The sequence below is a fragment of the Grammomys surdaster genome, unplaced genomic scaffold, assembly GCF_004785775.1.
Source record: "Grammomys surdaster isolate TR1022 unplaced genomic scaffold, NIH_TR_1.0 66, whole genome shotgun sequence".
Lineage (NCBI taxonomy): Eukaryota > Metazoa > Chordata > Mammalia > Rodentia > Muridae > Grammomys > Grammomys surdaster.
The window spans coordinates 9,861,058-9,872,969 of record NW_021604568.1 but is presented as its reverse complement, the minus strand read 5'-3'; the positions used below and the strand labels follow the sequence as shown (position 1 = coordinate 9,872,969).

Below are 11,912 nucleotides of genomic sequence, written 5' to 3'. Positions count from 1 at the left end.
GTGTGTGTGTGTGTGTGTGTGTGTGTGTGTGTGTGTGTGTGTGTGTTTGTCTATTGATCTGTGAAAACAAATAGTTTTTATACATCATTTCTGTTAGTGGACTCCTGTGCTATCCTCAAAATAGTTTATAATGCCACCATTGCTTTTAGCTTCGTGGGTGATTATTAACTTCCCTACTCATCTCTTCAAGCAATGTGAGATGACAGAAAAGAACAAAACCAGTGATGCATCTGACCCCTTGCTTAAGAACTGAAATATGCTTGGGTGGGGTGCTCAGAGTTACTCCAGAGACCTCACATCTGCCAGACTTGAACTCAGTCTTTCAGGTATTAGCTAACCTTTGTTATCACTCACAACACTGACCAGGATTGCCTAGAAACTCTGGTCATTCTGGGCTTAGGCTCTCAAGTATCTATGATGATAGGCCTGAAGTACCAGTCCAAATCCGGTCAGGATTTGTGTGTGTGTGTGTGTGTGTGTGTGTGTGTGTGTGTGTGTCTGTGTGTCTGTGTGTCTGTGTGTCTGTGTATCTCAGAAATATTACTTTTTACATTAAAAACATTTAAAATATAAGCGTGGTTCTAGAAGTTTTAAAGGGATAATTGACTCTCATAAGTGAGAACCGACCTAGGAAGAATGTGTTTAAATTCAGTCATCTATAACTGAGTCCCAGCAATAAGAGTTGTGAAGGCCGAAGAAAGGAAGGGGTTGAGGAATTACAGACAGATATACCACATGACACAGGTCTAAAGAACTTAGTTCAAAGAGGAAGAAACTTTTATAACTGACCTAAGACAGGGTAAATTAAACCTTTAATAAATAATTTTGGACCACTGCTGTTGATGTTTCTTTAGATTACATTAAGCAGGTTTATTGGGAAGCTGCTCTCAGGCAGGTACACTGGCCCCAAGGAAAGAGCCCAGGAAAGTTGCTGTGGGAAGGGAGGGAGAGTACAGGGGGAAGAGAAGGAAAGAAAAAGTGTATGCTTAGAGGGGGGAAGGAGAGCATTTTTTTATGTTTTATAGAAGCATTCTTTCAGAGTCTCCAAGATGGAGCAACATCATATATTTGTAGAGCAAATACTAACTACTGTACCTGTATTTTCTATGTCTTTACTGTTCTCACAAATATTTGTACAATCACATACAAAATGTTGTTTGTGTGTGTGTGCGTGTGTGTGTATGTGTGTGTGTGTGATGCACACTGCTTGTGTGGTATATGTGAGTATGTAATGTCCTTAGTCATCAATATTCATGTAGGTGCCTGAACAGGAAATCCTGTATCTTCCTCTAATATTCTCAGTCATATTGCCTTGGAGCAGGGCCTGGAAGGTTAACCATTTAGCCTAGGGTGGCCCTGCAATGGGGCTCTCTGAGTCTGCTTTTCTATACTCCCAATGCTGTGCATGTAATATGCATGTGAAGTTATGCTTGGGTTTTTACAAGGGCGGTGGGAATTCAAATTCAGGCCCTTCTACATGTAGAGAAAAGTCTCTTACCCAGTAAGCCACTCCTCAAGCCCCCTAGTTTTCATTTTTGATGCTTATGGTTTGAGATCTTGTCAGCAGACACCACCTGTAGATTCAGGCATCATGTCAGTGTTGGAAGATGGAGAATAGTGCTTATGGACTGGCAGTCCCTGTCATATTTAACTACAGTGACAGTGGAGAGGTCACCTTCTGCATGTATTCAAGCTATTTCCAATGAGGCCAAGCATTCAAATTCATTTTACAGGTTTCTTTGACTGAAATGATAAATGGCTTATTAGGAAAAGTCTGCTTCCTTAGAGAAGAAGAAAGCAGGATTTAATGTTTAGAACATAGACATTGAGTTTCTGGCCATGTATCAATCCCAGAGAAATCTTACTGACTGTGATGATAATAGGTCCTTAAGGAGATAGCTTTTGTGAAAATGAAGAACGGCTTGAGTTGGGGAAATGAATTCAAATAAAAAGAGTTCTGCGAATGCCCCTTAAGATACCGATTAATTTGCTTGTTTCGTTGAATCTGTTGACCTTTGTATTTTTTCATTCTCCTGCTCCATTCCTCTTTTAACCCTTTTTTCTTTTCATCTTCTTCATTCTTTACCCTTTAATATTCCACATGTGCAATTTTACCATTATTTGGCAAGACCTATGAGTATAAATGGTTAAAAACAAAATTCTCCCAGTAGTTATATTTGTCATATGCATAAATTGATGTGTGAGGGCACACACTTTATGTGTGTACGTGTTTGTGTGCCCCTGTGTCTTATGGATGCAAGTGCTTGTTGATGGAACAGGTTACTCTTACATCTGTGAAACTCATGAAGTAATTTTTATGGCAAAATCTATGTCATAATTTAAAAGGTTGACATAAAAATAAATATTTGTTAATAAGAAATTCTATCCTCTCAGGCAGCATGTATTTGGCAGAAGTGGCTTTTCAATTGTGTCTTTAGAATGAATCTGTGAGACCACAATGGAGCTGGAGCAGAGCATTCCAGACTGCCAGCAGAATCCTTCAGAGGTTCACTGAGGAGTGTGTAGTGGATGTGGCACGTTGGGAGGGGCCAAGCCTTTTAGCATGTCTCATCACCTGGCAGCAAAGGGGAGATGAAGCCTAGCATATGCAATTTGAGGCTCCACATTAAGTCCTGAAGTGATGTGCACGTTTGAACTCTCCATCTCCAAGGATGCTGGGAGGAAGATTGTGGGACCAGTTTTGAAGATTCTGACTCTTCTTTAAAGAAATGGAACCAATTAAATTTCCATGAATTCGGCATAAAATGAAGCACAAATATACTTATGTTTACGTGATCCTGCTCTATAAAAATTCTGGGGGTATAGTGTGATTGCCTGAATTATTTATATAACAGAATGATCATTTTCCATTTGGTATGGTCTCTAACAACTTTAAAATAGGTTTTCATTTGACATCAATAAGTGGATTTAGGACATACTAGAATGTGAAAAATATCTACATTTTTTTTAAATATATTGGTCCAGGGCTGCTGCTGAGAATGGTCACTTTTCTGTTGTTGTTGCTGTTGTTTGTTTTTTAAAAAAACAGGTTGTGTCACATGATGCAAACAAAACTTCATAGGACTTTGTAAATTTGAAGTGTCAAACTTTAATTAGATAAGTTTGCTCTGAGTCCCTGGGCAAGTCAGCTATCTAAATTAGTATGCAGGGTATCTACCTGACGAGTCCATCAAGTCTGATGTGCAGCCGATGATGTGGCAGTAAGAATGTTTGTATTCCACTTGCAGGACATGTTTCCTATCTGAGCCAAAGGACACACAGTGTCCTTGCCAATTCAGCCTGGCCATGGTCAAAGGATTCATTATTGTTTTTATTTCAAGGAGAAATTTTGCTGTCAAGCGTTAGACATAAACAGAGTGGATAAGTTCCAAGGATTATGATCTCAGAAATCTGCAGGCATTAACAGTCTATGGGATTCAGTGAGGTATATGTGAAGTTATTAATGTGAAATGTTCCTTTTTATGTTTTGCCATTTTTTAGGTCTGTGATGGGGTCGAGCAAAGAACCAGACCTTGTGCATCTCGAGGCCAGGACTGTGGATGGTCGTAAGTAAATTAACTGCGTCCCCATGTTCCTAGTGACACTAGTTCTGTCAGTCAGTTAGGAACTAAGTCTGCAGCCAAAGGAGTGACCATCCAGGTCATCTGGGAATGTGGATCTTTCCTGTGTCCAGGAATCCAGAATTTCCTTAATAGTTGTCATAACTACACGAATCCCTACAGATTTATAAATCTACCTCTGTAGATATGCATGTTCATTTCTGATTGGATAGATGCAATACAGGAACCGCCCTAACCCAATGAATATGCCCCGATAGAAAGTTCTTTTTTAATTAATCATTTTATTCCTTTATAATTCAAATGATATTCCCCTTCCTGGTTACCCCTCAAGCCCCCCATACCATCCTGCCTCTCCCCCTTCCCCTTTGCCTCTATGAGAGTGCTCCTCTACTCATTCACCCTCCATCCCCCACCTCACTCCTCTAACATCCCCCTACACTGGGATATCAAACCTCCCTCCCCTTCCATTGATGCCAGATAAGGCCATCCTCTGCTACATACGTATCTGTTGCCATGGATCCTTCCATGTGTACTGGTTGGATGGTGTCTTTGTGTATGGGAGCTTTGGGTGACCCAGTTAGTTGATATTGTTCTTCTTAAGAGGTTGCAATTCCTCTTCAGCTCTAACAGTACTTCCTCTAGCTCTTCCACTGGGGTCCCCAGGCTCAGGCCAGTGGTTGGCTGTGAGTTTCTGCATCTGTATTGCTCAGGTGCTGGTAGAACCTCTCAGGGAACAGCTATATCAGGCTCCTGTCAGCAAAGTGCTTCTTGGCGTCAGCAATAATGTAGGGGTTTGATGTCTTCAGATGGGATGGATCTCTAGGTGGTACAATCTCTGGATGGCCTTTCCTTCAGTCTCTGTTCCATTTTTTTTTGTCCCTCTTTTTCCTTTGGAGAGGAACATTTCTGGGTTAAAATTTTTGAGATAGGTGGGTGGCCCCATCCCTCTCCTGGGCTGTGTATATCTACTGGAGGTGGTCTCTACAGGTTCTATCTCCCCTTTGTTGGGTATTTCGGCTAAAGTCATCAACATTGGCTCCTGAGAGCCTCTCCCTTCCCTGGAGTCTAGGAATTTCTATCGCTAACCCCCCAGCTCCCCAGTTCCTCTGAAACTACCCATGGGAAACTTCTGTTAAAACATGGGTTCTATGATTGGTAATTCAGTCTCTGTGAACCCCGATAGGCCCAAGATAGTTGACTCTGTAGGTCTTTGTGTGGTCTTCTTGTCCTATCTGGCTAGTTCAGCTCTGTGCTCCACCTGATGCTTGTCTGTGGATCTCTGCATCTATTTCCATCCACTGCTTGATGAAGCCCCTCAGATGACAGTTATGCTGGGTTCCTGTCTGCAAGTACAACAGAGTATCGTTCATTAATAGTGTCAGGAATTGGCTCTCACCTGTGGGATGCGTCTCAAGTCGGGCTAGTCATTCCCTCAACCTCTGCTCCATCTTTTTTCCTGCTCATTGTGTAAGTAGAACAAATTTGGGTTTGACGTCTTTGTGAGTAGGCTGATGTCCTCCTCCCTTTACAGTAAGTCCCTCATGGTTGCAGAAGATGACCACTTCAGCCTCCATATCCCCCACTGGTAGGAACCTGAGCTAGTATCACTCCCATAGACTCCCTGAAGCCACCCCCATCCCAGGTCTCTAGCTAGTCCCAGAGATGCCTCCCACTATCTTCCATTCTCACTCTCAGTCTTCTCCTTCCCCCTCCCCACACTTGATCCCTCATTCTCTCCTTACCCCCTCCTACCCAGTTTCACTTAGGCCCTCTATACATTTGGAGCACATATGTAGTTTGGGCTTCATGTGGGTCCTCTAAAAGCTGGAGCAGGGGCTGACTCTGACTGTGTTGCCTTCCACTGGATCCCTTTCCCCTAACTGGACTGCCAGGTTGGGCCTCAGTGTGAGAATCTTTCTGGGACTGGATGTCCAAGAACTGGGTGATATCCAAGGGGACTTTCCCTTTCTCTGAGAAGACGGGGTAATGGGAGGAGGGACTTTTATAGATGGGACTGGGAAAAGAGGAAGGAGGGTGCTACAGTTGGGGTGTGAAGAAAATTAATAAATAGATGAATTAAAAACAGCAATGAAAAAAATGTGCTGAGCTCCACTTGACTGGACCCTATGTGGAAAATAATTAATGTTTAAGATATTTGGAGGGGAAATTGTGGGTTCTAGGAATCAAACTCATGTCCTTATGCTTGCAAGGCAAGGACTTTGCCAACTGAGCTATTTCCCTGGCACCAAGCTCAAGTTTTCTAAAGCGTTCTGTTATTGCTAGAGCTGGTTTGGCTCTCTTTGGTTTTTCATTTTTATTTTGTGGTTGCTGGTGTCCTCATTTTGTTAGACACCATCCAGGCAACACTACACCAGGCGACAGGTTGTGTTGGGAGATTCTCACAAAACACTTTGAGGGAAAGGAAAAAGTAAATTATTCCCCTGTGAGCCTCATCACAGGCAGCAGGAGGGGTGATTCATTAGACTAGATTGCCAGCCTAGAAGTCATAAAGACCCTGGTCATTAGGCATGATAGAATGAAGAGCTTCATATAGCGAGAACTTTGTGTACATGATATCCAGGGAAATAAGGTGCAAATCCAGAACTCAAACCCATCTATAGGAACACTGAAAAGACCATTCATTGTTTCACCTTGAAAATACCATTTCAACCTTTTATATCTCATTTTTATCTGAAAATTAAGAAGGTCCATAGTACTGGTTCAATATTAGCACTGATTGACAAATTATCTCATAATACTCACAACAAGTATTTTATATTATTTGCACATTTATTCCCCCTGACAGTGTTTTAGGCCATTAAGCTCACGTTGTAGATGAGAAAACTAAAACAGACATGTCGGTAGTAACATGGGTAGGGCGTCTGGAGGATGCAGAGGAGGTTGGTGTCTATTCACAGAGCCCATTTCATTGAGAACAGCAAAGCCAGCATATATGGAACACTGTACGCAGTGACTTTTCTGTCCAACTTTTAAGGGACAACAATGCAAGTTTCCTTCACCTGCTGTGGTCCTGAGGATTCTCTGCTGAGAGACTACTTATTCTACAAAACAAGTGGTAGAGGGGACAGAATGAGGAAGGAAAAGGCACATAGGGGGAGAGGATTAAGGAGTAAAAATAGGAAGAATGACCTCATATGTATAACAAAAAATGTCCACCCTACTACTACAAAGCAAAGATGTATAGTAGAGTCATATGTCCAGCACTAATCCAGAGAGCAAACATCCATTGTTTCTAGTGTATTCCTCAGAATTAGAAGAAGCCCTCACTTCCCATAAGACCCATTTTCCTCTCCTCACCTCTTATAAATGCAAAAGTAGAAGATAACGGCACTTGTAACCTCAAACCAGAAAAGAAAGTCACCCTGTGAACTCCAAATCCCAGAAGCCATACATCTTGCAGATTTCATTTGAAATCTTCGTGGGACATTTCCGTTTCTAAATATTTTACTTCCTCTTTGGAGCATGCATGTCTTCTTGGGCATTGTGATTGGGAGCACAGAACTGAGTCCGAGACTCAGCATCTCTTACATTCTGCACCACATCCGAGCAGAGCTGCCGTGTACGATATTCCCAACAGTACGCCTCACACAGAAGGCCTTAGCAGTTGGAGCTTCTTTTTCCTTCTGCTGGACATTACCTCAGTGAGCCTTTTTTCCCTGCAGCAGGTGCTATTATCTTGAAGTCAAGGTTCAGATGGACTACACAGCATAGAGAGAAATCTTTTTCTGAGCAGAAACAAGCATCCAACTGCTCTGAAGATCTCATTGACTTCCAAATAGGCCTAGTTTCCTCCTGTGTCTTAACATAGCATGGTGCCTGCTCATTCCCATCCTCTTCTCAACCTGTACTGCACCCCTCCCCACAACAAGCCCTGATTTGAGGCCCTTGCCTTTACCTCTAGCTATGGGAACTAATTCACCAGGTTATATGTTTCCCCCTAAGAAGCAAATACTTGCTTTTGCTGTCGCCTTGATACCTTCCTCTCTTCCTCCTATTCTGAACAACTGAGTGTGGTTAATCATTGTGGATGGCTTAGCTCGCAGATGAAATGTATTTACTTGAGAAAACTGCCTCAGCCTCCCAATTCCAATCGCTATGTTTGATACTATCCAACTGTTTTCCTTCATCTCTTTGAAATACTACATTTTCACATGGATAATTGTAAAACCAGTCTTTTCCTGCACATCCATCAGTCTGTAAACTCTGTCAGGGCAGGAATCTTATGTCTCAACCATCTTCTGTTGGCAGCACGCACCTTCTCTGTGTACATTAAGAGTTTCCAAAACATGTGAGCCTGAGTGAGTTGGCGGGCACATGATTGACAGTGTCACCACTTACCTATTTCTCCTCACATACCAAGTTCTCCGGAAATGTTGAGACATTACATTTCAAACTTTGCCATTTTATGTATGGCTCAACTGGGGACCTCATTAAGATGTGAACTCTGGTTTAGCAGGAACCCAAGATTCTACAGCCTCAGTCATGCCCAGTGGAGCTGGGCTGTGCAATAATGCACTTTGATAGTAAAGTTTCACAGCAGAAAACTAATAAGAGACAACATTGCATGGAGTTTTGGAGTTTTTAAGGTTTGGGGGGATGATGCTGTTTATCTCTTTCTGGTTTCCTAGGCTACATAACCCTGCAAGCAGCAATGTCATCGTTCATCCACATCTGCATAGGTTCTTACGTTTAACGTTATTCTCGTGCTCATGGAAGACATTGGGGTTTATAATGTCAAAATGCCGCCCCAGACTCCACTCTCACAAGGCATGGTATATGTCATTTCAATGTGTCTATATGTTGTACCTCATCTTTTCTTTATTCTTGAAAAGGCAGCATGTACCAAAATTGAGAAAGGTGTTCAATAAAAGTACTCCATAAACGTATTGAATTTGCGAAGACATCCCTTTCAAAACTAAACGGCAAAGAGAAATGCTTACTAATTGTAATGAAAGATTAAAGCATGACATATAACCCGCTTCAATGAGAAAACAATAAAAAATTATATTGACACTATAGTATCCCTGGCTCTCTCGGCCTCTCAGCCTCTTATTCCCTTGTTCTCTTCTGCCTCCATTCTTCCTGCCTTCAGACAATCAGAAACCTTGGCTGCAGGTAACACAAACAGAAGGGAAGACAGACGGAACAAACAGAGTTCAGAGTAGCCAAGTAGAGAGCACATTTATCAAAACCAGTCTGGCAGCTGGTCAGTGGCTCCAAAAATTCCAATCTGTGTTATCTTCTCACGTCACTTCTCTGAAACACCTCTTTGTTTTTCATTTTTTTCATTGTACTCTGGGGAATCCCAAGGTTGACATTCTAGACCATATATTCTGCTTGGGAGAGTGCATTCCAAGGTAGTTTAATTTTTTATAGTTTAAAGACTTTGTTTTTATTTTAATGTATTCACAATCTTCTTTGCCAAAGCAGTGAGATGTTACACACACACACACACACACACACATACACACACACACACACACAGATACACACACACTGCCTCACATGCCAGTTTGGCTCATCCCCATGTGGCTTGCAAATGCTTCTCGGGGTTTGTTAATCCAAGTTTCATTTTTTTGTCATCAGGTGTCCTTAGATTATAATTATAATCTATTTCTGTTTCAAAGGAGTCCTGTGTTTGAAGAGGCATGAGTGCTGGTAAGGGTCCTTCTATGACTGGTACAGATATCTTATCAATTATATACTGAAATACACATGCCTCGTAATTTATATATGGGACAAGAGTGGTACTGTCAATGCACTACTTTTTGTCTTGGCAAGTGAAGCTGAAAAGAACAAGCATGATTAAAATCAATCATACAAGTATTAGCTGAAAACCATGAACATGTGCACCAGACATAGCTTTTGTTATTGATATCCATACTGAGATATGGACAAATTAGCATACCTTCACCCAAGATGTGAAGATTTTACTGTTTCAATATCTCTATGAATATGAGTACATTCACTTTATACATCCCTGGTACTATAAGCAAGAAAGAGGGACTTGTGCCCTGTAATTTACCTCATTGGTGTTTGTGTATATGTATGTGTCATCAGAGAGAAAATGCTGGCCAGACTGAAAGCTTTATGAAAAGCCATGTCTCATTTAATCCTTGTTCTCCATTTAGGATATAGCTCAGAGCTTGAAATATTCAAGACTCACTGAGTGACTAATGGCATGAGCATCATTGTGCAGGCATATGGTCCTAAAGAAAAGTGTGACTCTGGGGTCTTTAAGCCCATATGCATGAACCCAAGAAAGCTAACAATACATCTGAGGTTGGATGTCATATTTCATGATTGTGATTTTGGCAGAAAAGAACATAGCTTTTAATCTTTTTCATGCCTAACATATATGTATGCTTATTTAAGCATATATGCTAACCTATAGGCACATACCATGTAGGAAGACCTGCAGAACCAAGATCCACCCTCATTGTTTCTTTTGTTTACTTCTGAAACTGCAGCCTCAGTCAGTGACCTGAGTGTTTTTGTCCTGGTGGTGATCCATGCCAGTATGGACAGAAGACAAGGGACAATTACTAGTCCCGGAGTCTGTTTGCATTAAGGCTAAGTAACCTTGTAACAACTTTCTCAAGGACCAATCTCTTTCACTGGGGAAAACAGGATTTGCTTCTTTAGCCAACTGTGAAAATGACTGCCCCGAAACTCTGTAAAATAAACCTCAAACCACCTCATTATAAATGGAGGTGAAACAAAGCAAGTCTCACAACTTTATTTCATTGTTGAGCCCATTAATTATGTCTTGGGTAAAGCCCAGAAATCTCTTTTATGTTTCCTGCCCTTTACCATTACAAGCTTTTCTCCACATTGAAGGATCTGCATCCTGTATAATGCATGAGATGGGCCCGCTTAAATGCTATCACAAGGGAATCCAGAGCCTGGCCCATAAGTTTGTCAGTATCCAAGCCATCCAGTCCTGAGCCAGTTTCACTGGAAACACAAATTACTTCTATAGCAACAGAAACAACTTTATTAAGAAAAACAGAAATACAACACCAGAACTGTGGTCAGTAGTCACACATTCACAAGGCAAAGGCACTCAATGGCCATCATCTCCTTGCTGAGAATTGGTAGTTGGAGTTGGGAGAACTAAAAGGCAGGTTAACCATCTCACCTATTTCTTAGAGAAATCTTTCTTCAAAACAATGAAAAAAATGGTTCCTCATTTTTCTGGCTCATCCAACTGTGTATAGGTATTTGTTTTATGTTATCATTTCAGTTTGAAGTCATTTCTGTAGTTTCTTGTTCCCAGCTTAACCGCTATGAACTCTGAAAGCAGCAAATATGAATCCTTTGTGTGGTAGGGTGCAGAATAAATTTGTATGTCTATTCACAGACACGATCACTGGAATACTTCTGTTGTAAATCATTGGGTCACAATTTTTGTTGGTGATGAGAAAGGCAAGTTAAAAAAAATTCTCTCCATATTTGACACTGGCCTCCAATGATTTCATGGTTTATTACTATAGGGAAACACATTACACTGTGAACCGTAATCGAGTAATCACTATCTCAGTAAAAGATTGACCTTTGCCTATTTTAGACAATTTTGATGTGCACACATCTTTGTTCTATTTAGTTAGTAATCACTCATGCTTGTACACTGGCAACAACCCAAAGGGTAGTGGCTGAAGCTACATCCCTGATCCAGAGAGACATGCATTTTAAATCTCTAAACATTGTCAGCTTGTGTCCTGAAATGTGTCTGTGAAAAGAGTCAGGCAATCAGTAGATCCCTGTTTTGCTTTTTAGACTCTCTGTAATCAAGAATTCTGTGAATGAGTGTTAAACATAACCATCTACTGAGCAATAGAACATACCATGTTCTTACTGCTTAAATCTGGGTTCAGTTTGGAATGAATATGGGGGTTTTCATCTGATTCACTTTCTGATTTGATTTCTTACTTAGTGTACTTCAAAAGATGGCAATTCTTTGTAATACTTTAGAGAATATTAACACTTCATGTTTTTTTTGAGGCAAAGTATGACATATATCTATCTTACTACCCGTATTACAGGCAAAGTTGTAGCACCAGCAAAGAGTTGGCTTCATTGATTCCCACAGAGAACCTTTATTTATTTCTTCTTTTAGTCAGTTTATGAGAGCATATATAGGGAAATCTTGGAAGGGACTGGTTGTTTGGTTATTTGTTGTAAGGTTATGATGGCAACAAGTTGAGCATTTTCTAATAGCTAAACAAATGCACACTCACCTCCCCCCCCTCTCCCTCTCCCCCTCCGTCCCTCTGTCCCTCCTTCCCTCCCTCCCCCCCTTCTTCCTCT

At 41.2% G+C, this 11,912-nt stretch overlaps 1 protein-coding gene across 4 annotated transcripts in view; it reads left to right on the top strand.

Moving 5' to 3' along the window:
- The window catches only part of Sorcs1 (sortilin related VPS10 domain containing receptor 1), a 508,764-nt gene that overhangs the window by 364,712 nt on the left and 132,140 nt on the right, over window positions 1-11,912 (top strand). For all 4 annotated transcript variants that reach the window (XM_028773166.1, XM_028773182.1, XM_028773180.1 and 1 more), the window contains exon 6: window positions 3,502-3,566. In XM_028773166.1, coding sequence (XP_028628999.1) covers window positions 3,502-3,566 — 65 coding nt within the window. The remainder of the gene's footprint in view (window positions 1-3,501; window positions 3,567-11,912) is intronic.